General features: G+C 38.0%; 1 protein-coding gene across 6 annotated transcripts; it reads right to left on the bottom strand.

Annotated features, from left to right (window-relative positions):
• Nucleotides 1-11,794: 11,794 nt before the first annotated feature.
• Nucleotides 11,795-24,611, bottom strand: PHOSPHO2 (phosphatase, orphan 2). 6 transcript variants are annotated; one of them, XR_009504117.1, is made up of 4 exons: nt 24,314-24,611; nt 23,778-23,811; nt 21,755-21,929; nt 11,795-12,170 (listed from the first exon to the last, which is right to left on the bottom strand). XR_009504117.1 is itself a non-coding variant. In XM_059927237.1 (4 exons), the coding sequence occupies exon 4, from the start codon at nt 19,288-19,290 to the stop codon at nt 18,565-18,567; it is 726 nt and encodes a 241-aa protein (XP_059783220.1). In that variant the 5' UTR covers nt 19,291-19,316; nt 21,755-21,929; nt 23,778-23,811; nt 24,286-24,611; the 3' UTR covers nt 18,539-18,564. The 6 variants fall into 6 exon arrangements, 5 of the variants coding, with proteins under 5 accessions (XP_059783220.1, XP_059783219.1, XP_059783223.1 ...); XM_059927237.1 differs by lacking the exon at nt 11,795-12,170 and adding an exon at nt 18,539-19,316 and having other exon boundaries at nt 24,286-24,611; XM_059927236.1 differs by lacking the exon at nt 11,795-12,170 and adding an exon at nt 18,539-19,316.
• Nucleotides 24,612-24,638: the final 27 nt, after the last annotated feature.

The raw sequence follows: 24,638 nt of genomic DNA, 5'->3' as shown, positions 1-24,638 counted from the left end.
TTAAGAGTGGCCCCCACTCGCTGCGACTAGAGAAAGCCCTCGCACAGAAACGAAGACCCAACACAACCAAAAATAAATAAATAAATTAAAAACAAACAAACAAACAAAAAGATGGTCCATAGCTCGCACGGAGTTTATAGTCTAGCCAGCTTAAAGGAGGAAGGAGACCAGGGTGAAAGGAACACCAGAGGCCCAGTGTGTTTCTCAGAATATGGTCTGAGAGACAATATACAAAATGGCCAGACCGTATATGACAAAAGAACTCTGAACCACACAAGAAGTCCAGGAAGCCAAACCACAACTTCTGCAGCAGTTGGACCAGGAGGTGGTCAATGACTGCCAACTTCCCTATTTTTACCCCTACTTTCAACTTGGGACCAGTCAGAGAAAGCCAAATATGCTCCCCATACCAATGAGATAAAATACTCCCTGATTCTAGTAGCTGGACTCCAGCTTTCCCAGGCCAACAACCTCCAAAGTATACCTGAGACCTTCCCCTTTTTTCCACTTTTATAAAGCTTTCCCGCTCCCCTATCTGCCTTTGAGCTTCTATCAAAGGCAAATGATGGTCCTGACTCTCTTGCTATAGCAAGATCTGAATAAATGGCCTCCGTTCTCATTTGGGTGATTTTATTTTAATTCCGCATGTCAGACCACCTCAACTGAATTATGTGGGATACTAGAATCTGCATTCTAATCAAGGGCATCAGGTGATTCTTTTGCACAAATAGAAGAACATACGTTGGGGACTTCCTTGGTAGTCCAGTGGGTAAGACGCCATGCTCCCAATGCAGGGGGCAGGGTTCGATCCCTGGTTGGGGAACTAGATCCTGCATGCATGCCACAACGAAGATCCTGGAGTGCCACAACTAGGACCCGGTGCAGCCTAAATAAATAAATATATTTTTAAAAAAGAAGAAGAAGAACCTATGTTGGACCCAAAATGGAAGAAAAATGAAAGGTTTACTATCTCAACATCTGGTAAACAGTTTAGTAGAGAAGAAAAGTATATGAGATTTTGTTTCAGGGTTAAGATTCTTCTCTGCCACTTATCTATCATGTAGCTTAACTAAACTTCTCTTATCCTGAGTTTTCTGACTTGTAAAACAGAAAATATCAGTACTTTCTCAGCTAACATAAGGATATTGGAAAGATAAAATTATGACAGTGAAAGCACTTAGGATGTGGTATATAAATGTTAACTATTATAATGAAAGGATATTTACACTTAATTCTCCATCACAACCTCAATTTGGAAATTAATATCTTATTAACATTTCTTCAAAAATTATGAACTTTGTAGTTAACTGTAATATCAGACACTTTGTCCTTCATGGATAGTGATGTTATTGTTGGTGTTGTCATTCAAGGACACAATTGCGATTGATTGAAGATGGGGCATTCTTTCCATGGTTGTCATTGAAGTGTGGCAATGGCTGTTTGTGGCTATGGTGCTAAGTTTGATGTATAGTAAATATAGGCTCTACCTAACTCAGAGGAGGGGCTTCTAGAATCAAAACAGCATGTAATAAATGATTCTCAAATAACAGAATTCACTATATTGTCATTTGTTCTGTTATTTCAGATTGCTGCAGAGCGCAATTCATACTTTTGCTTCCATTGCCTGATGTTCCCTGGTTGTGAATTATTGCTTAAAAGTGTATATCAGCTATATGTCAATTATATCTCAAAAAAAAAAATGACCCAAAAAAGTGCATATCAGTATGTATTAGACTGCTTCAACCTGCCAAGAGAAGAGCAGGTCCTGAAGGGTATGGGCAGGAGCAGTTCCTCTTTACCACATGCTTTATCAAAAAGACCACTGCAAATGCTAATAGATTCGATGCACTCAGAAACATATAATTAGCATTCATAAGTTAAATAAATTAATGACACTGTTCAAGAAAACAAGTGTGCCATCTGTGAATCCAAGTCTTAGGGAAATAAAGAGCCACCGTGGAGATGAGACATAAAAGACTCTTGGCAGATACTGAGCTTGGCATGGGGTTGGAGTCCTTTTGACATCATACTGAGCTTTTCAAAAGACTTGGTTTCTAAAAATAACAATCTTATTTGTTGTTTTTACCTTATTAATACATCTTTCCACTAAGTATTGCTATGTCATTAAATGTTCGGTATGCTAATTGTGATCATCATTATCAATATATGTAAATGTGCCAGTATATACAGAAAATTTTGTGTACTTCATTTAACGTACTGGATAGAACAAGTTGGTGTTAAGTAAAAAAAAAAAAAATAGGAATAATTTAGAAGGCCACCACATACAACTGTGTAAGTTGTGCACTGCATAATTCCAGCTCATTCCATTCAAGTAGAGTGCCATGTGAACACTGTCTCAGGAGTTGTACAGTATACAGCCAGCACAGGTAGGTATATGTGGCTGCCCTGGAGTTGCTATGTCTTGGCAAAGCCTTTTTGGTATGCTTCCGGGAACATAAAGAAAACATTCTGATGACTGGGTAACAAGTGCTTTCACAAGTCAGAATGTTTCCAATTCCTTGTTTTCAACAAAAGTCAAAGAGCATTTTTGACAAATAACTTGGAAAGAATCCACAAAATGAGTGGCACTGCCATAATAAAATTCCTCTCATTCCCATCTAGTTGTCTATGTGAACACATTTTCTCAGGGATTATATCTACAGAAATGAAAAACAGGAATATTACTGATCCTAAACTCTGTCTCATGCCAGCAGAAAACAATACTCAGCCAAAGATATATGGTCTCGGGACGTCCCTGGTGGCACAGTGGTTGAGAATCTGCCTGCCAGGGCAGGGGACGCGGGTTCGAGCCCTGGTCTGGGAGGATCCCACATGCCGCGGAGCAGCTGAGCCCGTGCGCCACAACTGCCGAGCCTGCGAGTCACAACTGCTGAAGCCCGCGTGCCTAGAGCCCGTGCTCCGCGACAGGAGAGGCCACCTCAGTGAGAGGCCCATGCACCGCAAGGAAGAGTGGCCCCGCTCGCCCCAGCTGGAGAGAGCCCGCGTGCAGCAGAGAAGGCCCAACGCAGCCAAAAATAAATAATTAATTTAAAAAAAAAAAAAAAGGGTTTGTTTAAAAAAAAAAAAAAAAAAAAGATATATGGTCTCAATGAAAGGAAAATAGCCCAATTCATCAGATTGAAATAATTTTTGATAAATTTTTACTTTTGATATAAACATATTTATGTTGTTTGCTCAATTATAGTAATAATTATAATGTTAATCAGCTCAGAATTTTTTTACTACTTAAGAATCAAGGACATAAAACAGTTAAAATTCTAATTTATGTACATTTCTGTTGCAGAGAGGCTTAAGAGGTGACTAATAAAAGATTTTCAAGTATAAAAATACATGGACAATCCTTTCTTTGAATGTTTCCAATATGCATGAATTTCAGTTACCACCATTTTGTTAAATAACACCAATCCTTCAAACAGGGTTCAGATTTCAATTACTATGGTATATTAACTGTGAATAATTGCATAAAATAGAAATTTCGCCTTCTAGCTCTTCAGTCCACAAATCACTACATAAATAACAGATGAGCATCAAGGTCAGTGACCCATCATGTCTCTTCTTTCAAAGTCCTTGGTGATTGGTCACTGTGCATCTGTTATTCAGTTCACATTCAGACAACGAAGCTTGCGGTTGTCTTACCTCCTGTCTGCCAGTGATAAATCTACATAGTATTTTACAAAAATAGATGACTGAGAGAGGGCATTGGCCAACAAAAATGAAAATGTAGCAAAGAATTAAAAGTGATAATGCCAAAAGTGGACTTTGAGTTGAACAGAATGAAGTTCTAGAAGAAATAGCTGAGCATGGGAATGTTGACAGTGCCACCAGTGAAGAGACTCTAGATCTGCAGCCAGCTGACCTTGGTGCAGGTGAACTTTGTGACTTAAAGAGAACAGTGGTTATTGACAAAACGGATAATGGTGTCCTAGAAGAAGTAATACTGGCAAAAAAATTTCATTTTAAAAGAACTCTTGGAGGACTTCCCTGGTGGCGCAGCGGTTAACAATCCGCCTGCCAATGCAGGGGACACGGGTTCGAGCCCTGGTCTGGGAAAATCCCACATGCCATGGAGCAACTAAGCCCATGCGCCACAACTACTGAGCCTGCGCTCTAGAGCCCGCAATCCACAACTACTGAAGCCCGCGCGCCTAGAGCCCATGCTCCGCAACGAGAGGAGCCACCACAATGAAGCCCTCGCACTGCAATGAAGAGTAGCCTCCGTTCACCGCAACTAGAGAAAGCCCGCACGCAGCAGCGAAGACCCAACGCAGCCATAAATAAATAAATAAATTTATTATTTTTTTAAAAGTGCAAGGATAAAATGTTGGAAGCTGATCCAAACTTAGAAGTATGACAATTCACTAAGTCATAGAAAGATGATCACTCTGTATTGTAAGTTACAGGACAAAAAGAAGACAGTGAAAACTGTTTACTCTTAATAAGTTTTTTACAGAAAAATAAAATACTTTCATTTCCAATGTTTCTAATTGCAGTGTACTAAGTAAATATTGGTCTCAATGTTTTTCATTTTCCTATACATTTATAACTGGCAGTAAGACAGTTTTTAATGTTCTGACAAAAAATTTAAAGGTCACAGGACAATCACAATTGTTCCTACTGATTATTAAGATTATTTTGCATGGTAATTTTGCACATTTTTATGCGAGGACTGCCTGTATTTTCAGTAGGACAACACTCTCTGGGAGAAGTGGAATGGAAATATGAGTTCTAGAAAAAAAAGAATATGATAAAAATTTCCCACTGTTAAAGAACAACTTGTTTATGCATTTTTAAATGAATTTTTAAATTACTATAGTTAGCTTTTGCTAAATAGATTTTAATGAGTTATTTTAAAGCCTACTAAAAAGTCATTATTTACAATACTCTAGAAATTACAACCTTGGCAAATGTTTAAACTTATAATGAAAAGTTTTCAATATCAATCTGAAAATGTGGAAGTGAGTATGTATGTTACTCTTGGGGTACTTGTTCAAAAAATATATGAAAGACCATTGGTTTATTCTCATAATAGGAACTAGCTTACTACTCTTTGGGGGAGGGTCATTTAAAAGATAGCCGTTTACTGGGAATATGTTTTTGCGTGCCAGAGTTAAAGCTAAATTCCAGATAAAAGTAATACAAGGCAGAAGATAATAAACTAGGACCTTTATCAATTACAAAAAAAAAAAAAAGAAACCCAATTCTTCTGGCTAGAAAAAGAACAAAAGTAAGAGCATTGGCTGAAATCAACCAAGACAGACTGATACTCTTACCTAAGTCAGAGATTAAACTTCTCCAACGACTCCCTGTCTCATTCAGTAAAAGCCAAAGTACTCACAGTGGCCTCCACACCCCACCCCCAGCCCTGCTTCTGCCCTCACCAGGAACGGCACCGCCTCAAGGCCTTACTGCTAGCTATTCCTTTTGCCTGCACTGCTCTTTTCCCCATACTGCCACTTGACCTGATTGCTCACCTCCACTGGGTTTTTGCTCAATATCAACTTCCCAACAAGGCCTTCTTTTACCAACCTATTTAAATTTATCTCCGTACCCTACCTGTTATTCCCAATTCCCCTTCCCTGCTTTAATTCATAATCCTTATCACCATCTATAATATCATATATTTTGCATATTTTTCCAGTTCATTGTGGGATTTCTCCCACTAGAATGTAAACTCCCTGAAAGCAGTGATTTTGTGTTTTGTTCATGGTATATCCCCAGTTCATTCTGGTATTCCTAGAACAGTGTCTGCCACATAACAGGTACTCAGTAAATATTTTTTTATATCAGTGAAACTATGAGTGGATTAAAAGTAAGACTTTCAGGAGCTTCCCTGGTAGTGCAGTGGTTAAGAATCCACCTGCCAATGCAGGGGACACGGGTTCGATCCCTGGTCCGGGAAGATCCCACATGCTGCGGAGCAACTAAGCCCTGCACCACAACTATTGAGCCTGTGCTCTAGAGCCCGTGAGCCACAACTACTGAGCCCACGTGCCTAGAGCCCATGCTCCACAACAAGAGAAGCCACGGCAATGAGAAGCCCGCGCACTGCAATGAAAAGTAGCCCCCACTCACTGCAACTGGAGAAAGCCCGCGTGCAGCAACGAAGACCCAACGCAGCCAAAAATAAATAAATAAAATAAATAAATTTTTTTTTAAAAAGTAAGACTTTCAGAATTTCCTTTAAAAACTTGCTCAGGGCTCAAAGTTCTCTAAGAAATTATATAAATGACTTAATCTGCAGACACTGCCCTCCTGTACCACATGATCTAAAAGTTTTGTGCTTTTTTTCATTTTCAAATTCAAAGCATCCAGTTTATCTATCCCTTCCTTTTCGTTCTCTCAGACAGCACGCTTATTGGGTCTTCATCACTTCTCACTTGGCTTACTGCAAGATTTCTCTGTGTCAGTCTCTCCCCGTTCCTCCCAAGCTGTACACTACCTTTCATCCTCCCCAAACAGCATTTTCTTGACATCATTTCCCTTTACTTGCTCCTAAGAGGTACCTGGAAGAAATTCAAATTCCATTGATTAGCTTTCAAACCCGTCCATAAATTGGCCAAATCCTACTTACAAAGCTTGATTCCACTACTCCCCAGTTTAAACCCTTAGCTTCATCAGGCCGGCCACATCATCACTATCTCAAGAATACGCCGTGCTCACCCCCATCTTGGCTCACATTATTCCTTTCATCTGGGAAGCTCTATCAAGTCCTTTCCATTTTTCCAAATCCTTTCCATCCCTTAAGGTATAGATCGCAGTCTACCTCTTTCATAAAGCTTCTCTTATATGACAATTAATCAATTGACTGAGTACACAATACAATACTATATGGTCATCTAGTTCTTCCTTGACTTAAGTACTTTTTGTCTATGCTGATTACTAATATGCTTTATGAATCTTACTTGGGAATTATTAATTACATATGTATATGTCCCACCTCTTCAATCAAATTGTAAATGCTTTGAAGGACATCATTATTTGTAAGACATAGTCCTACACTTATACTTCTACAAGTTTTTGTTTTGTTTGGATTTGTCTTCTTGCACATAGTAGCCCCTCAAAATATTTGTTTACTCTAGTATTTTTATCTCCCCAAATTGTGCAATAGGATATTTTTTCTGGATTTAAGCCTGAAAAGGGCTAAATTGTTAATAAATCCCTGAAAGAACATACTCTCATATTTAACTGAGGATAACAAAATATTGCATGGACCAAGCTGTGAGAACAGTTGAGATTCAGATATGTAACAAAATCCTGAATATGACTGTAAAGTGGTAGAAAAAAATGTGAAGGAGCAAGTTTGCACTGATTATAAAATCCTATGCGGCAAATGGTAGTTTAATTGTACATATTTTTTACTAGTTGTTTAGACATACAATTGAAAATGTATTATTTGAATATAAAAGACAAACTAATTTTTTACTAGGTAACATCTTCCATAAACAATGGGAGCTTCTAAGAATTTCTGTTAGGAAACATTTACATTAATATTTTGTTTCCATATGAACTATCATCACACAGACATCAGTTTGTATGACATAAGTAAGATAGATTTAGTTCTTGGCCCAGAATATATTATTCCATAAGCCCTTATAGGGTACGTCAAAAAATCTCTCTACAACAGAACTATCACATTGTCCACCTGAAAAAAGAAACCCATCAGGGAGCACAAAATGATAGGGTATAAGGTAAAAGAGTTAAGGCAATTAATTATTATTTATATATTCCCTACAACTGGTCTCATCTAAAGATGTACTGTGAGGTTATTAGGTCAGTAAAGGACTCTCCCTCTAATCTTCTGGAAAAAAAAAGCATATCTCATAATAGGGGTAGAAAGTGGCTATAAATTCCAGTCCCATTATCACACTATTAACAGAACTACTGGGGATATATGTGTATGTAAAACTGATTCACTTTGTTATAAAGCAGAAATTAACACACCATTGTAAAGCAATTATACTCCAATAAAGATGTTAAAAAAAAACCAAAAAACAGAACTACTGTGGGAATGTAAATTGATACAACCACTATGGAGAACAGTATGGACTTTCCTTAAAAAACTAAAAATAGAACTACCATATGCCCCAGCAATCCCACTACTGGGCATATACCCTGAGAAAACCATAATTCAAAAAGAGACATGTACCACAATGTTCATTGCAACACTATTTACAATAGCCAGGACATGGAAGCAACCTAAATGTCCATTGACAGATGAATGGATAAAGAAGATGTGGCACATATATACAATGGAATATTACTCAGCCATAAAAAGGAACAAAATTGAGTTATTTGTAGTGAGTTGGATGGACCTAGAGTCTGTCATACAGAGTGAAGTAAGTCAGAAAGAGAAAAACAAATACCGTATGCTAACACATATATATGGGATCTAAAAAAAAAAATGGTACTGATGAACCTAGTGGCAAGGCAGGAATAAAGACGTAGAAATAGAGAATGGACTTGAGGAAACGAGGTGGGAGGGGGAAGCTGGGGCGAAGTGAGAGTAGCATCGACATATATACAATACCGAATGTAAAATAGATAGCTAGTGGGAAGCAGCAGCATAGCACAGGGAGATCAGCTCTGTGCTTTGCAATGACCTAGAGGGCTGGGATAGGGAGGGTGGGAGGGAGACGAAGAGGGAGGGGATTGGGGATATAGGTATGCATATAGCTGATTCATTTTGTTGTACAACAGAAACTAACACAGTATTGTGAAGCAATTATACTCCAATAAAGATCTATTAAAAAAAAAAAAACAGAACTACTCTTCTCAGTCTGGTGCCTGCCTTCAGTTGCCCTATTGATATATCAGCTGTCCCTTGGAAGCTGCTTATGAGACCATAAATGAAAATCCTCTCTAACTCTCCTTCAGGGCTAGTATTAACCAGGAGCTAAAAAATTCAAATGCTATAAAACTAAATGAATATGTAGGCATATCAGATAAAACATTTTTTTAAAAAGTAGAATTAAGATGTAATTATAACTTGTTCTGTAAAAGACTACACTTGCACTACGAAAGCAGATTTAAACTAATAGATTTGTGCCACAGTACATATAATACCTGGGTAGGGAAAGAAGTCCAATATGTATCTAACACAGGAAGGAAGTGATTGAGTTAGGCATCAACAATATTTATTAAACACTCAGGTGGTGATTGCTATGATGTGACAAGGCTGTGGACTTGGTGATAAGGAGATTATTACCTGGGGGAAAATATTTTGGATCTCTGGCTTTAAGAGTAGTGGTATTCTGTGCGTACAATATCTCTTCACTTAATCCACAAATAAAACATATGGACTTTTAGGCATTAAGTAGTTCTCAAACAGGGATTATTGGCAAAGTCTAGAGATGTTTTTGGTTGTCACAACTTGCCAGGAGGATTGCTAATGGCATCTAGTGAGTAGAGGTCAGGAATGCTGCTATCCTACAATGCACAGGAAACACACATTCCTCCCCCAGCCCCCAGCAAGAAATTATCCAGCCTAAAAGTCTATAGTGCCAAAGTCAAGAAAGCTTATGCCAGGTCCCATTCTAGCAGTTAATTTCTGTGTCCAGTAATTCCTCTTTGGTGACCAAGTGCATAGGGGCTGGGTTAGGCTATTCTGTGGCAGGTAAATCCGCACATCATCACATTTTGGCTGCTCATTTAGAGGGCCAGGTTGGACTCAGTTTTAGGGGTTGATGACTTTCAGATTATTTCTATGGCACCCAAACTTGACCTATAAGCCAGTCAAGATTGCTTTCTGGCTTTTATTGTCCTTACAGGAAATGGTGCTAGATTCAGCAGGTTAGGCAATCAAGAGGCATCTAAGTATTTGAAGTATTTCATCTTTGAGTGTGTTAGAAAAGCAGAATCTCAAGTCCCACCCCAGACTGATTGAAAACAATTTGCATTTTAACATGATCCACAGAGAAGCACTGTTCTAATATACATTGAGGAAAAAAGGAAGAGAGAAGAAAGACAATGCTTATATGAGCAAAATGAGATAGATAATCAGTGTCTTGATCCTTGAATATAGTACTGTGTCCAGTTCAGGGTCAGTCTTACAGAGGACTGTCAGTAGGTCAGAGAAGAGTTCTGAAAATAAAAACTGCTTTCTGAGGATCAGATAAGGAAATCATAGTTATTTAGCTCAAAGACAAGAAAACTAAGCAACAAGAAGAGTTCAAACCTGTGATCTATTAATATGCTAAAAATTAAAAGGCTGACCCCAAAATGGTTTTGTGGTAAAATGAAAACCTCCTTCTAAAGGCCTTAAAAATAGGATGACTTAACTTTACTTAGAGGATAGATTTTAAAAGCTCTTTGTAGCCAAACCTAGAAAGCACTTAAATTCATAATGATTTTAGAATTATAGAATTTTAGAACTGGAAGGTAGTTAGGGATAAAACTCACTCAGTCTAGTCATTTTACAGAAAATAACATGAATTCCAGAGAAGCAAAATAATTCACCAAAGTCACAGAGCAACTTAGCAGTTACAGCTGGGACTAGAATTCAGGTCTTTTGACTCAACATCACCTGGTTTTGAAGAATTCTTTTATTACTTAGTTCTGTGACCTCACCAAGTTTGTTTTCTTATATAAAAACATTGGAGAAATATTCCTATTTTGAAAGATATTTGAAGATAAAATGAGTTTATACTTAAATTATGTGTGTAGTAATGCTTATCCCTTCCTAATATAGTAACCATGTCACCCGTCAATACTGTCCTCTTATTTTACTATATGAGTTCCTTAAAGGACAGGGATCTTTCCTCTCTCCCTCCCTCCCTCCCTTCCTTCCTTCCTTCCTTCCTCTTTACAATTCTATCAATTTTTTACCTCTTCATTCCATTTAAAGTGCAAAAAATGTGAATTTAGATTTAAGATTTTAATCTTAAACAATATTTATTAATACAGGTAAATACTTATAGTTTTAAATGGCAAAAGCAATTTAACAATTATAAGAATAATCCATCTATGTCAAAGAGCACATATATATACATATACACCTATATGCATATATACACAGACACACACACATACATATATACAAACACCCTTGGAGAAAATTCTGAAAGGATCTGGTGTATGGTGACATTGTGAGCAATCAGTTTGCAAATGTTACCCAAGCAGTGAAGAAGCACTGGGGCCTTTGGACTGTAAGCAGTTCTTGGTAAAGCTTTTATCTGGAAGTTGCTGGAGAAGGTCTGGGCACAGATCTGGCTTCATGTGTGACCTGTGCAATCAGAAGGCCCCACTCTTGGTTTAATGCTTTGCTGTCTTGAAATTCTCAATAATCTTTGAACAAGAGGTGCCTCATTTTCACTGTGTTCTGGGTCTCTCAAATTATGCGTAGTCAGTCCGGTCTGAGCAGCTCAGCTCTGGCCCATTCACTGGTAGATAGTTGTAGGGTGCGCTCTATCTCTCAGGAGGTCTTGATTTCTTTAAATTTGTTTTTCTTTTTAAAAAAGTACAGTCGCATTATAAAAAATTAGAAAATAGATTAGCAGAAAAAATTAAGTCATCCTCGAAACTCTCAAAGGCAGAGACATTTTCACAAGCATCTCTCCATACATCACGATGTTCAGTGTCTAGTCAGAAGAATAAAAAGCGATTCATTATAGTATGAATTGCCAAACATAATTACAAAATAGGTATGTGTATGAAAATTAGGCAATTCCTTGAGATTAGCTTTTGTGTTAGTTTTTTATTGCTATGTAACAAATTACTACAAATTTAGCAGTTTAAAACAACACAAAAACATTGTCACAAATATCTGTAGGTCAGAAATCTGGGCATGGTGTGAGTGGGTTCTCTGCTCAGGGTCTCACCAGGCTGAAAACAAGGTGCCAGCCTGGGCTGTGTTTCTCATCTGGGGCTCACAGTCCTCTTCCAAACTCAAATGGTTGGTGGTAGAATTCGTTTCCTTGCAGTTAATTGTAGGATTGTGGTCCCTGTTTCTTTGCTGGCTGTCAGCCAGGGGCTGCTCTCAGCTCCAGAGGCTGTCAGCATTCCTTCTATATGCCTTCTTCCATCTTTAAACCAACCATGGCATGTTGAATCTTTCTTGGGCTTTGAATCACTGACTTCCTTTTCCGCTACCAGCCAGGAAAACTCTCTGCTTTTAAAGGGCTCGTGTGTTTAGGTCAGGTCCACCGGACAATCTATTTTAAAGTCAATTGTGCCATAAAACATAAGCTAATCATGGTAGTAAAATACATCAAATTCACAGTACTGGGGATTATGCTTGGCATGTACACAAGGGTGTGGGAAATCTCAAGGGACCATTTTAGAATTCTGCCTACCACGGCTATCCTAGAGTCTCGTGTGAAGAACAGGAGGTTCCTCTACCTCTCTATCCAATAGTCTTCTTCAATTCCCATTTTTAACTCTAGCATCTCTATTTTATAAGTTCACAGTTCAGCATAGTAAAACTGGTCACAAAGAATTTGCTTAGCTATGAGGGGAACACAGAGATTCTTTTGTTTTCAAAGGAAAAATTTTAGAGAACAAGAATCTTACATTTTATTGTAAAAAGCCTAGTTAGTGTGTATCAATATGTTTCATTAACTCTAACATAATCTAATGAGACAATAAGGCGCATATTAAATTTAGATATGTTTATATTTTAAAATAAAGATTAAGACCAGATTATCTAGAAATAATAAAACATAAGATTTAGAAAAGATTAACACAGTTTAATGCCAACATGTCTCTATCTTCCATATATGAAGTACTCAGGAAAACAGATAAGCAGAACACAAGACCCTATAGATAAATGAACAAAGGACATGTCCAGACATTTAAAAAGAGGAAACAGAACAGACTAAAAGTTGGACTTCAGTGAACTAACATTGAGTGCATCGTATGTGTGTGAGGTGCTGGCATGTATGACAAGTACAGGGCTGCTATTCAGACATAGGAACTGTTATGTCTGTGGCCAGAATCCATTCTTGTTTGGTGCTTCTGTTCTGATTGGTTGGTGCCTGTATTGCAGTGGTTGCATGTCGCAACTAAAGATCCCACATGCCGCAGCGAAGATCCCAAGTTCCACAACTAAGACCTGGTGCAGCCAAATAAATAAATAAATAAATAAAATTGGAAAAAAAAGAAACTTGAGGTGTTGAGAGGCTAGTAATTTACCCAATCCTGGGCTAGAATTCAAATTCAGGTCTTTTAATCTAGAGCAGAGCTTTTAATCACCATGCTACATTAGGAATGAAAAATGAGATACTACAATTTCTGTTCCTGGAGGAACTGGGACTGGACTAACCATTCCACTGTAAACAATAAGAAAACTGGACAAAATATATGAAATAGCAGTTTTCAGGCACTGGGCAACAGGCAGTGCAGGAATGTGATCCCTGAGAGAAGGGAAACAGATGAGGTGAGCCCTGTAATTGCCTGCATTTCTGCCTGGAGACATTTTCCAGCCTGAGGTGCAGGGAGAATCCCAAGCGGACCATGGTCGTCTCACTGAGTTGAGGAGATGGAGATAAGTTTGGGGAGGCACAATTGGCTTTTTGTAGGACAGAGTACCAGAGAGGACAGAGCTAAATGGAGAAAGAGTTTCAGAAATTTGTAAGAGGGGTTGTCCCCATGAGTCTATGGTTGGATACTAAGACACACATGCATACGGTGAAACACTATAAGTCTGGGCAAAGAATGATTCCAAGAACTATAAATCAAATAATTCCCAGAGTTCACACAGAGCTTGAGGATAACTGAGTTCCAATCAGAGCCAGAGAAGCACATGGTTTTATACATTGGGGAACAAAGAAGGAAAGGGGACAAACAATGCTTATGTTAAAAAGGCAAAAGAAAAAAAAAAAGATGGATAGATAGAGGAATGGACAGGTATGTGATAAAACAAGCAGAGTAAAATGTTCTTTGGGTTTTTAAAAAATATTTATTTATTTATCTATTTGGCTGCGTTGGGTCTTAGTTGCGGCATGCGGGCTCCAGAGTGCTCAGGCTCGGTAGTTGCAGAGCATCGGCTGTAGAGCATGCAGGCTTAGTTGCGCCGCAGCATGTGGGATCTTAGTTGCCTGACCAGGGATCAAACCCGCGTCCCCTGCATTGGAAGGCAGATTCTTAACCACTGGACCACCAGGGAAGTCCCCAGAGTAAAATGCTAATGGTAAAATCTAGACAGTAGATATCCACGTGTTGACTGCAAATTAAAGGATTAATACGGGAGTATTATGAAAAACTTTATACCCATAAATTTCACAACTTACAAGAAATGGACAAAGTCTTTGAGAGACACCATGGTGGTTTAAAAGTATGTCCAACACCATGGTGGTTTAAAAGTACCTCCACTGAAAGGTAGAGCCTAATTCCCCTCCCTTTGAGGGTGGGCCTTTGTACTGTTGCGTTTTTTTTTTAAGATTTTTTTTTTTTTGATGGGGACTATTTTTAAAGTCTTTATTGAATTTGTTATAATATTGCTTCTGTTTTATGTTTTGGTTTTTTGGCTGTGAGCCACGTGGGATCTTAGCTCCCCAACCGGGGATCGAACCCGCACCTCCTGCATTGGAAGGCGAAGTCTTAACCACTGGACCACCAGGGAAGTCCCTGTATTCTGTTTTAGAATACAAATAGAATATAGTGGAATGGATGGTGTTTGATTTCTGAGACTAGGTCACTAAGGCATCGTGGTTTCCTCTTTGCCTTCTCTCTTGGATTGGTCACTTGGCAGGAAACCATGTCTTTAGGACATTCAAGCAACTCTCTAGAGATGCCCATGTGGTTGGAAATTGAGGCCTCCTGCCAGCAATCAGCAGTAAATAGAGATTCCTGATAACAATCAGTGAGGAACTGAGGTCTCCTGCCAAAAGCCATGTGAGCCAGCCACCTTGCAAGCAGAGCTTTCAGCTCTAGTCAAGCTTTCGTATGACTAGAGCCCTAGCTGACATCTTGCCCAATTAGAGATCCTGAGCCAGAACAATCCAGTTAAGGGCTCCTGAATTCCTGAGCCACAGAAACTGTGAGATAATGAATGCTTAGTTTTAAGCTGTTAAATTCTCAGGTAACTTACTATGCAGCAAGAGATAACAAATACAGTCACAAACTACCAAAGCTTCCTCAAGAAAACTATATAACCTTTACCTATAATCTACAAAAGAAATCAAACTAGTAGTTAAAACCTTCCAACAAAGAAAACTCCAGGCTTAGATGGCGTCCTTGAATTCCATCAAACATTTAAGAAAAAAATAATATCAGCTGTTAGTTTAATTGTTGCTCCTTTCAATGTCATCTTTTTTTTTTCCCTTCTAGCTATCTGATGCTTTTTCCATCATTGGTTATTGGCAGTTTTACAAGAATGTGATTTCATGTGGTTTTCATTTTATTTTCCTGTTTGGGGTTCATGAGGGCTCTTGAATCTGTGGTTTGATGTATTTCGGCAACTTTGTAACATTCTCATTATCTCTTAAAATATTTCTTGTTTCATTTTCTTTCTCCTCTCTTTCTGGGATACCAATTTCCTATGTTAGATCTTGCTATATCTTCTATGTATTAATTTCTCTTCTGTATTTTCATTGTTTTGTCTCTCTCTGCATTATTCTGGATATTTTCTTCTAACTTGTGTTTATTCACTAACTCTCTCTTCAGCTATGCCTGTTTTACTGTCAAATCCATCCATTAAGATTCTAATTTCAGTCACATTATTTTTCAGTTCTAGTATTTCCATATTGTTTATGTAATTTTCAGTTCTTGGCCAAAATTCTCATAAGTTTAGTTTGTGTCTGTAAACTCCAATACTTGGAGGTCATGCAGATCTATTTAAATAAAAACTTCTGCTGGTGTTCATTTATATCTCTTGGTGTAGCTACTTTTTACTATGTGCTTTACAATGTACTTACAAAACTGTTTAGATTTTGAGGCCTATTGCATTAATTTTCTATTGCTGCTCACAGTTTTACCACAAACTTAGCATCTTCAGACAACACACATTTATGATCTCATAGGTTCCGTGGGTTAAGAGTCCAAGCACAGCACAAAGGGCCTCTGTTTCAGGGTCTTACAAGGCTAAATCAAGGTGTCAGCCTGAGCTGTGATCTCAGCTGAGGTTCCACTATGAAAGGATCCACTTCCAAACTCACATGGTTGCAGTATTCAGTTCCCTGCAGACTGTTGGACCAAGGACCTACTTCTTGCTTTTGGCTAGAGACCACCCTCAGTTGCTTGCCATGTGGCCCTCTCTGAAGGCCAGTTCACAACATGGCAGCTTGCTTCTTTAAAATTAGCAAGGGAGAGAGTTCCCTAACAAGATGGGCATGAGGATCTGATGTAATATAATCATATACACATAAATAATACATCCCATCATCTTTGTGGTATTGCATTAATTAGAAGAAAGTCCTAGATCACCTTCTCCACACATACACCTCCCCCGCCCCACACACACACACAGAATACGAGCTCATAGGGATCATGGGGGGTTACCTTAGAGTCTGCCCACCATACTAAGGATATTAACTTCCTCTAAGAGAGTTCAGATTTGCTTTAGTCAAACACCTGGGAGTTCTAAAAATCTTAGATAACTTCAGTCCAATTTCAGGGATTGAGAGTATTCAGAGTATTCAAAGGTGAGCTGCCAGCCCTTTGAAGGCCTGTTTACTTCTGAATCACTCTTACTCATGATGGGCAGCCTTTTGGGATCCTTATTCAAAGTAAGGGGAAGGGTTTATCACTGCAGGCCTCATACTCCAATACCTCTTCAACTGGGTCCCATTAAGACTGTCAAGATAGCCACTCAGTATGTCAGACACCACTTACAGAACTGGCCAACCCTTTCAGGGAAAAGCAGCTCACCTACCTAAGTTTCTGTGCTTCCTTAGCTGACAGTTATTGTCAGCTCTCTCATGTCTTTAAGCAGATATTTTAAAACTTTTGTTCAGCTATCAGCTTTTCCAGATGTACTCTGTAGATCTGGTCCAAATTACTTGATCTACAACTACTAAAAATGAAAGTCTTATTTTTTTTTACTTGCATAATTTATAATTTGTTACTGGCCTCAACTTGTAGAGAAATCACAATCTATGAGTGTTTCATAAATAAAATAAAATTAAAAAATTAAAAAAAAAAGAGTAAGTGTTTCAACATAATCTAACCTATTAATTTAAAGCAAAACAGGTTACTTTTTCAACCTGGAAAAAAATAGAGTACCAATTTTTTTCCCATAAAATTACATTGAACATTTTTATTTCTGGATCTTTCTATATGGAAAAGAAAATCCTAACATTATTACATAAGGGATATTTATGCCTAAAACATGTGAGCCTAGAAATTAACACAGTACTGTAAAACTTTCTAGGTCAGTTGATATTTTGCTAATATCCCTATATGAAACAGTTTCTTAAATGTTGAGTATTCCTACAAACTATATATTGTATCACTCAATATTTCATTGCCAAACAGAAATAACATACTGATTAAATCAGCATTCTGGAATTACAGTCTGTAATAATGATATAAATTAAAAATACTTGAAGAACATTAATTTGTATTTCATTTCAAAAGGAAAGTGTGAAATTAATGAACACTTGGGCAATAGATACTGCATCCCTATCTCTAAAATTAACTGATTTGGAAGTAGTATATTCTTTTTAATTTTGGAATTCACAGCGACTCTTTTTTTTTTTATTATTTATTTTTGGCTGTGTTGGGTCTACGTTGCTTCGCACGGGCTTTCTCTAGTTGCGGCGAGTGGGGGCTACTCTTCGTTGTGGTGCGCGGGCTTCTCATTGTGGTGGCTTCTCTTGTTGCGGAGCACAAGCTCTAGGCGCGCGGGCTTCAGTAGTTGCGGCCCGTGGGCTCAGTAGTTGTGGCTTGTGGGCTCTAGAGCGCAGGCTCAGTAGTTGTGGCACACAGGCTTAGTTGCTCTGTGGCATGTGCGATCTTCCCGGACCAGGGCTTGAACCCGTGTCCCCTGAGTTAGCAGGCGGCTTTTTAACCATTGCGCCACCAGGGAAGTCCCAGGTAGTGTATTCTTATGTCAACTAAGCATTAGGCTTATTTTGAAGATCTGTAACTGCTAGACATACTTTGGAAATAAATACCAAAGAAAGTAAAATATAAGACTATTCTCTCTGGGAATAAATTTAAAAATATAATCTACCTATTAACCATCTTTGGTAGAGACCACTAGTTGCATTTACCTCAGTTCTGTACTCTACTTTTTTCCCAGGCATATGACCATCTGAAATAAAAGCTATATTTTTCATCCTTCCTTGCAGTTAGGAAGGAGCATTGTGACTAAGTATTGGCCAGTGAAATTTAAATGAGGGTGCAAACTTCTCTCTCACTGTCCTCCTTGCTGGCCAGAAAGTTGATGTGAGGGAAGGAGCTTGAACAGCAGTCTTGGATCATAAGTTGGAAGTCAAGTGCTGAGGTTGGTAGAGCAACACAGAAACTTTGAGATACTTAACTCTGAAATTCTTTTAAGTGAGAGGGAAAACTTTTTTTCTTTTTTTAAAGCCACTGTTATTTGGGGTTTTAGTTTTATGCTGCTGTATTTAATCTTAACTGATACACATTGCAATTATTGGCATATTACTCCTTTATTAGAAATTGTAAATGAGAAATTATTTCAACACCTGAAGACCAAGATACAACAGAAGACTCCATAGGCTCAAGATTTTGAGACATCCTAGAAAGAGTTTTCTGTAAAGTATATCCTTTCCGTGGCATTGCAACATCATTCTTCTTTAAAAAGGTTACTGGACAGACATCGTTTCCGCCATCACCTATATAAACAACTCGTGTATAATTCACTCCTCGTTGTAACTGTTTACCTACAAATTCTACCAAAACTACATTTTTGCAAAGATTAGGGGGGCACCTAGTGCAAGAATGAGCATGATAATTTTCCACAGTGAGATGACCATCGCTATCAAAAGCTGCTGGATTTGTAAAGACTTTATCAAACACGTCATGAAAATTGGTAGCTTCTAAAACCCAATCTATGAAGACTGAATTTGAATCTGAAATAATGATGCAGTCAAATTTATCCTTGTTCTTTCTTATAAAGTTTAAAAGCTCCACCATCCCTGGAGTGAAAGGTATTGATATCATTGCTCTTTTCATTTCATCTTCTCTTACACCTTCATCTCCCAAATACTTAAAGACTCTGCCCATAAATTCTGTCCAAAATCCTTTTTCATAAGAATCTTGTAGTTCAATAGGAAGCTTTTTCTCTGGAGCACATTGTACAATCCAGGTATCGCTATTATCATCTATGATTGTATTGTCAAAGTCAAAAACCAACAAAATTTTCATGGTTCCAGAAACAGATTTGGGTTACCCTGGAAAAGAAGAAATATTATTCCCTAAACATACTCGGTTTTACATATCTAGCTATAGTATCTATTTAACAAAATTACTCTTAATCTGCTGAAACAAAGGGTGAATATAAACAAGTTAAAATGACTAAGCATTCAAAGACTACCATTTAAGTACTTTTTCCTAAGAAGCAAAGTTCATATTTGAGTATGTTAAATGAATGGAAAACAGAATATATAAAAAGGATACTCATGGTATTATTGTGTTCCTGAGGAGGTGATTCTTTGAGCACTCAGAATTAAACTAGAGAGCAATCCAATGAGAGAAGTAATGAAACAATTATTCCCTTACACTTTAATTTAGAAAAGTTATAAAATAAGACAGAAAAAAATATAGGCTAGTCATTCTTATTGTCTTTAAATTATCAATCACAAACTTATTAGTTTAAAATGTTTACAATGATCCTCATTTTAAATAATAGGTCACGTACAATACATATTCTCTGTGAACTAACCAAAACTCTGACCAAATTTAACATAATGTGAAATCTTGCAAAATTTAAATAATTTTTTAAAAAAGGTTTTTAGCTTGACATCATCATTGTCAATGTTATAACCAAATGGTTGCTTGATGTTGTACTTGAAAGTCTAAACAAATTACTTGAACTGGAGGTCAGTTAAATTCTTCCACACTAGAAGTAACTTCTGTTAACAATTTTCACATTTATTTATATTTTCTCTAGATAGTTTAGCTCTGGAGTACCAAATAATCTGGATATATGTGAATAATCACACTGCTTTTGATATGACAATTACTCAAGTCTCTGTTTTCATTAATAGATAATGAAGATCATTAATTTAAATCTCAAGAGAAAAGGAATGAATCAACAGATGGTATAAATGAAAATTATCATGTAAAAAAGATAATTATACAGAATTCCCAGGAAAAGCTACAATTAGTCTCTGTAAACAAAAAAAAAAATTTTTTTTTAAAAGAGTAACTGATATTTTTATAGATATCACTATATGCCAGATACTGGACTAAGAACCTTACAATCTCATCATCTGTCATAAACCCATTTAGTAGGAATTATTATTAACCTCATCTTTTTTTTTTTTTTTTTTTTAAACCTCATCTTAAAGATATATAACTGGAGCTTAAGTATTAATTAAGTTGGTTAAGTATTAGTTAAATGGCAGAGCTAGAATTTGGACTCAGGTCTCCCTGACTCCAAAGTTCATGCTTTAGTAATACACTCTAGTGCCTAAGAAATAGAATAACGACTATTAATCAGTTTAAAAATAAAATATTAAGTAGATCATTTTGATGAAAAGATGTTTAATAACATGAAAACATTCATTAATCTCAAATTACACAGTAACCATCTGTGATCTACTTTACAACCATTCTGAGGTTTTAGCAAGAAATCCTAAAATGAAAAGTGAAGCACCCCACCAATAAGAAAAAGAAGAGATCAATTAAAATTAGAAAACATGGGGGACTTCCCTGGTGGTCCAGTGGTTAAGAATCCACCTTCCAATGCAGGGGATGCAGGTTCGATCCCTGGTCGGGGAACTAAGATCCCACATGCTGTGGGGCAACTAAGCCCATGCACTGCAACTGCTGAGCACAGGGGCCACAACTAGAGAGCGCATGTGTCACAAACTATAGAGCCCAAGCGCTCTGGAGCCTGTGCACCACAACTAGAGAGCCTGTGCACCACAACGAGGAGCCCACGTGACGCAATGAAGATCCCGAGTTTGCACCCAAGACCCGATTGACGCAGCCAAAAAAAAAAAAAATAGAAATCATGGCATTTATCTACATGTATTCTCTGGTTTATAATGATAGATATCCAGTAGGTGAAACTGAGAATGAGCTCACGACTCATATAAGAATAAGTATTTTTTGCCTCTCAATTTAGAATATCTGGAGAACAACTAACCTAGAGGACATATCTCCTGTTGTATGAATTTAGATGGTATAGAGTATTCTGATACTCTGGATCCATGAATCTCTAAATGTCTAATCCAGGTGTCCCTGATTGGCTTCCGGAGATTTAAGTGCAGAAATCACTTTCCCATAGAAACAATGTAATAAATAGCAATGAAGCGCAGTTGACAATCACATAGGTAATGCACCTAAGCACATTTTAAATTAAAATGCTTTTTAGGCATTCTGAATTTATACATAATTAAAAACATTTTTTTCAAATGTAACTCACTGTTGGTTGAAGTGTTTCAAGCCTAGACTTAATCAGCCACAAGTTACTAAAATTCCTGCACTATTAACCTCCAAATAAGATGTATCATAAGCCTGAAGTTAACAAAGTTCCAACTGTTAACTTAGTTCCACTGTTGACTATTAATTTCTATCTACAAGTGTACTTTTCTTAATTTCAGATCTTTTTCCATTAGTTTTTTCCCACCACTCAACATAAACCTTTATTTAAAATACTTACCCAATTTAGTATTTCCAAGACAATTAATCTTACTTCAGCATGGAGCTTAGGTTAAACAGTCATGACAATCTTCAGTGTTAAACACCAGCCAGTTTCTAACCAACATTACTCCTACTCTATATGCAGGGGAAAAACTCTTCTGGTTCCAAGCAAAGGAATGGAGACTTCTTAACTCCTAAAATTAATAAAAGTATTTAAGATATTTAAAAATTTACATTTTCTAATATGTTTTCTCTTACATCAGAAAAGCACCTATGGCAATGGGAGGAATAAAACTTTGTTTAAACAAAACCTTAAATACAAAACAGGGAATGTTATGTGAATATAAGCTCTTATCCAGTGAATAAAATCACAGGTGTTAGGCTGATTATGTTAAGATTTCCAGATTCCAGTTTTTCTTTTTACTTATTAAATAATAGACAAATACCACATTCTGTTGTCAATAAACTTTCAAAGATTTAGTGCTGTACTTGAAATAAAAATGTCTCCAAAAATTAAGGATATGTAGAAAGATTTAGTGAACGTGAATCTATTTTGAAATCAGTTTGTTAAAATACCAGAAGCAGTTATTAACTGTTCTTTCCAGAAGCATGAAAAGTATATATTTTGTATGTCTGCAATGTTTCCAGGGTCTAACAATAGCCTATGTGCTTTTTTACAATAATGAAAACTAGAAACTACATAGACATCCAAGAATAGGGGATTGCTTAAATAAGATATGTACATGATAGCCATATAACAGACCATTTATTTAATGAGTAAAAGGTTAAGATGTTCAAATTAAACAAACAAGTCACAAAACAATGTTTACAGTATAATCTCATTTTTGTTTTTAAAAAAGAAATGCCTGTATACAGTGGTAGCATCAATTGCAGTGCATTCCTTTTCTACGCTGATTTTGTAATAAAATATTTTCCCCGGAATAATTTAAGCTCTGTTTCAGATCAAAGTGCATATGCTACCTTCTTAATTTCACAACAAAGAAAACAAAATAAGGAGTGGTGGCCATAGAGGGTAAATAACTAATTCTAGATACACTTGGCTGTAAAGATCCATGGATTAGAGTTAGAACCAAGTGCTGTAAGTCAAATGATACCTGAACACTATGCCAAATTGGCAAATTACTGACACCAAATATTATAAGATTCAATAATTTTTGTAACCAATTTAGTTAAAATTCCACAGAATTTTTGTTAGGAGGTAATCTCCATGGGTCTCTAGTGGCTCTGCATACCTTACAAGCACGGTACTCACTGCCCTTTGCTCTGGACTATTGTCTCAGAAATGTATGTAAGGGCTTCCCTGGTGGCGCAGTGGTTAAGAATCCACCTGCCAATGCAGGGGATACGGGTTCAAACCCTGGTCCTAAGAAGATCCCACATGCCGCGGAGCAGCTAAGCCCATGCGCCACAACTACTGAGCCTGCGCTCTAGAGCCCGTGAGCCACAACTACTGAAGCCTGCCATGCCACAACTACTGAAGCCCACGCGCCTAGAGCCCGTGCTCCACAACAAGAGAAGCCACCACAATGAGAAGCCCACGCACCACAAAGAAGAGTAGCCCGGCTCACTGCAACTAGAGAAAGCCCGCGCGCAGCAACGAAGACCCAACGCAGCCAAAAATAAATTAATTTATTTTAAAAAATGTATGTATAGTGAACAGTCTTGAAAGGCATGCTTATAATAAAGATCCGGATGCCCTAAGCTCAGGGTTCCTGTCCTGTAATGCAACACACTCCATGTGCAGGTGACTTCTGGCGCTCTTTGCATCATCCTGTGGCAACTGCGGCAAAATTACTGATATTCTGGCTACTGCCACTGCTGTAATTCATCACTGTTCTAGGGGTCTGCATCTTCTACAAAACGGTGGCAGCCTAAGTTGTTAGCATGCAAGTAGGGTAAAATCTCTGACTCTTCCCAGTTCTTGACATTTTTAAAACTATGATTCCAAAAAACCACCAATGTTGTATGTGCAAAAACTATATTTCTTCCAACAAATATTTTATTAATCCTTTCATACTTACCAGCATTATTACGATGGATCATCTGATAGAAAACCTGAAGAAAAACAGTACAACTATGTGTTAGAACTTCAGTGATTAAAAATCTTACCTCCTTTCATATTGAGCAACTCCAGTCTGATGCCTAATGTGTATGTGTCATAGCCAACTACCTTGTAATGTAATCATTTGTACCTCGACGTGTTAGAAAAGGATCTTTTGAAACGTAGCCCATATTCACTCTTAACAGGTTTTTGCCCTTAGAGGTCTGATTGGTCTTCCAAATCCATTCAATTTACTATACTGTATTTACCGAGCAATTAAAGATATCTTAAAGGTCCTAACGTGAATGTTATAATCCAAGTTTTAACATTGCCATTAAAAAAAAAAAACAACTAAGCCCCATCTAGCCCAGATCATGCGTTAGAAACCAAAGTATTTAAAAACAGATTTTCTGTCAATTAATCCCTAAGTTAAGGGAGGAGGGCTTTGCCGTTCACCGTCCCCCGCGAGGTCTGTGAGTCACACACACCAAGCCCAGGCCTCGCTCTCCCGCACACCTGCCGGGTACATCCCGAAACCAGGGGCAGGGACCTAGTCGGGTGTCGTTCCCCGGGAGGCGCACGTTGGATGCCGATGGGAGCACCAGGCCGGGCCCAGCCGGGTCCCAGGGCTCGTCACTGACCCAGGCCAGAGACCCGCAGCCGTTCTGGCCTCGGCGCCGCTTCCGCGGGCTCTGTCCTCCGGCCCACTCCAGACGCCTGCCGGGGAGGGCCGCCCCACTCGCACGCCCGGCCTTGACTTCCCGCGCAGGCGCAGCCTCCCTTCTCCGGCACCACAGCCCACAGCTGCGCGTTCTTCGTTCCTCGGCGACGACTGCTGTCA

The sequence above is a fragment of the Balaenoptera ricei genome, chromosome 7 (genome assembly GCF_028023285.1).
Source record: "Balaenoptera ricei isolate mBalRic1 chromosome 7, mBalRic1.hap2, whole genome shotgun sequence".
Classification (NCBI taxonomy): Eukaryota; Metazoa; Chordata; class Mammalia; order Artiodactyla; family Balaenopteridae; genus Balaenoptera; species Balaenoptera ricei.
Note: the sequence above shows the minus strand (reverse complement) of the source record. Positions and strands in the feature narration are given on the sequence as shown.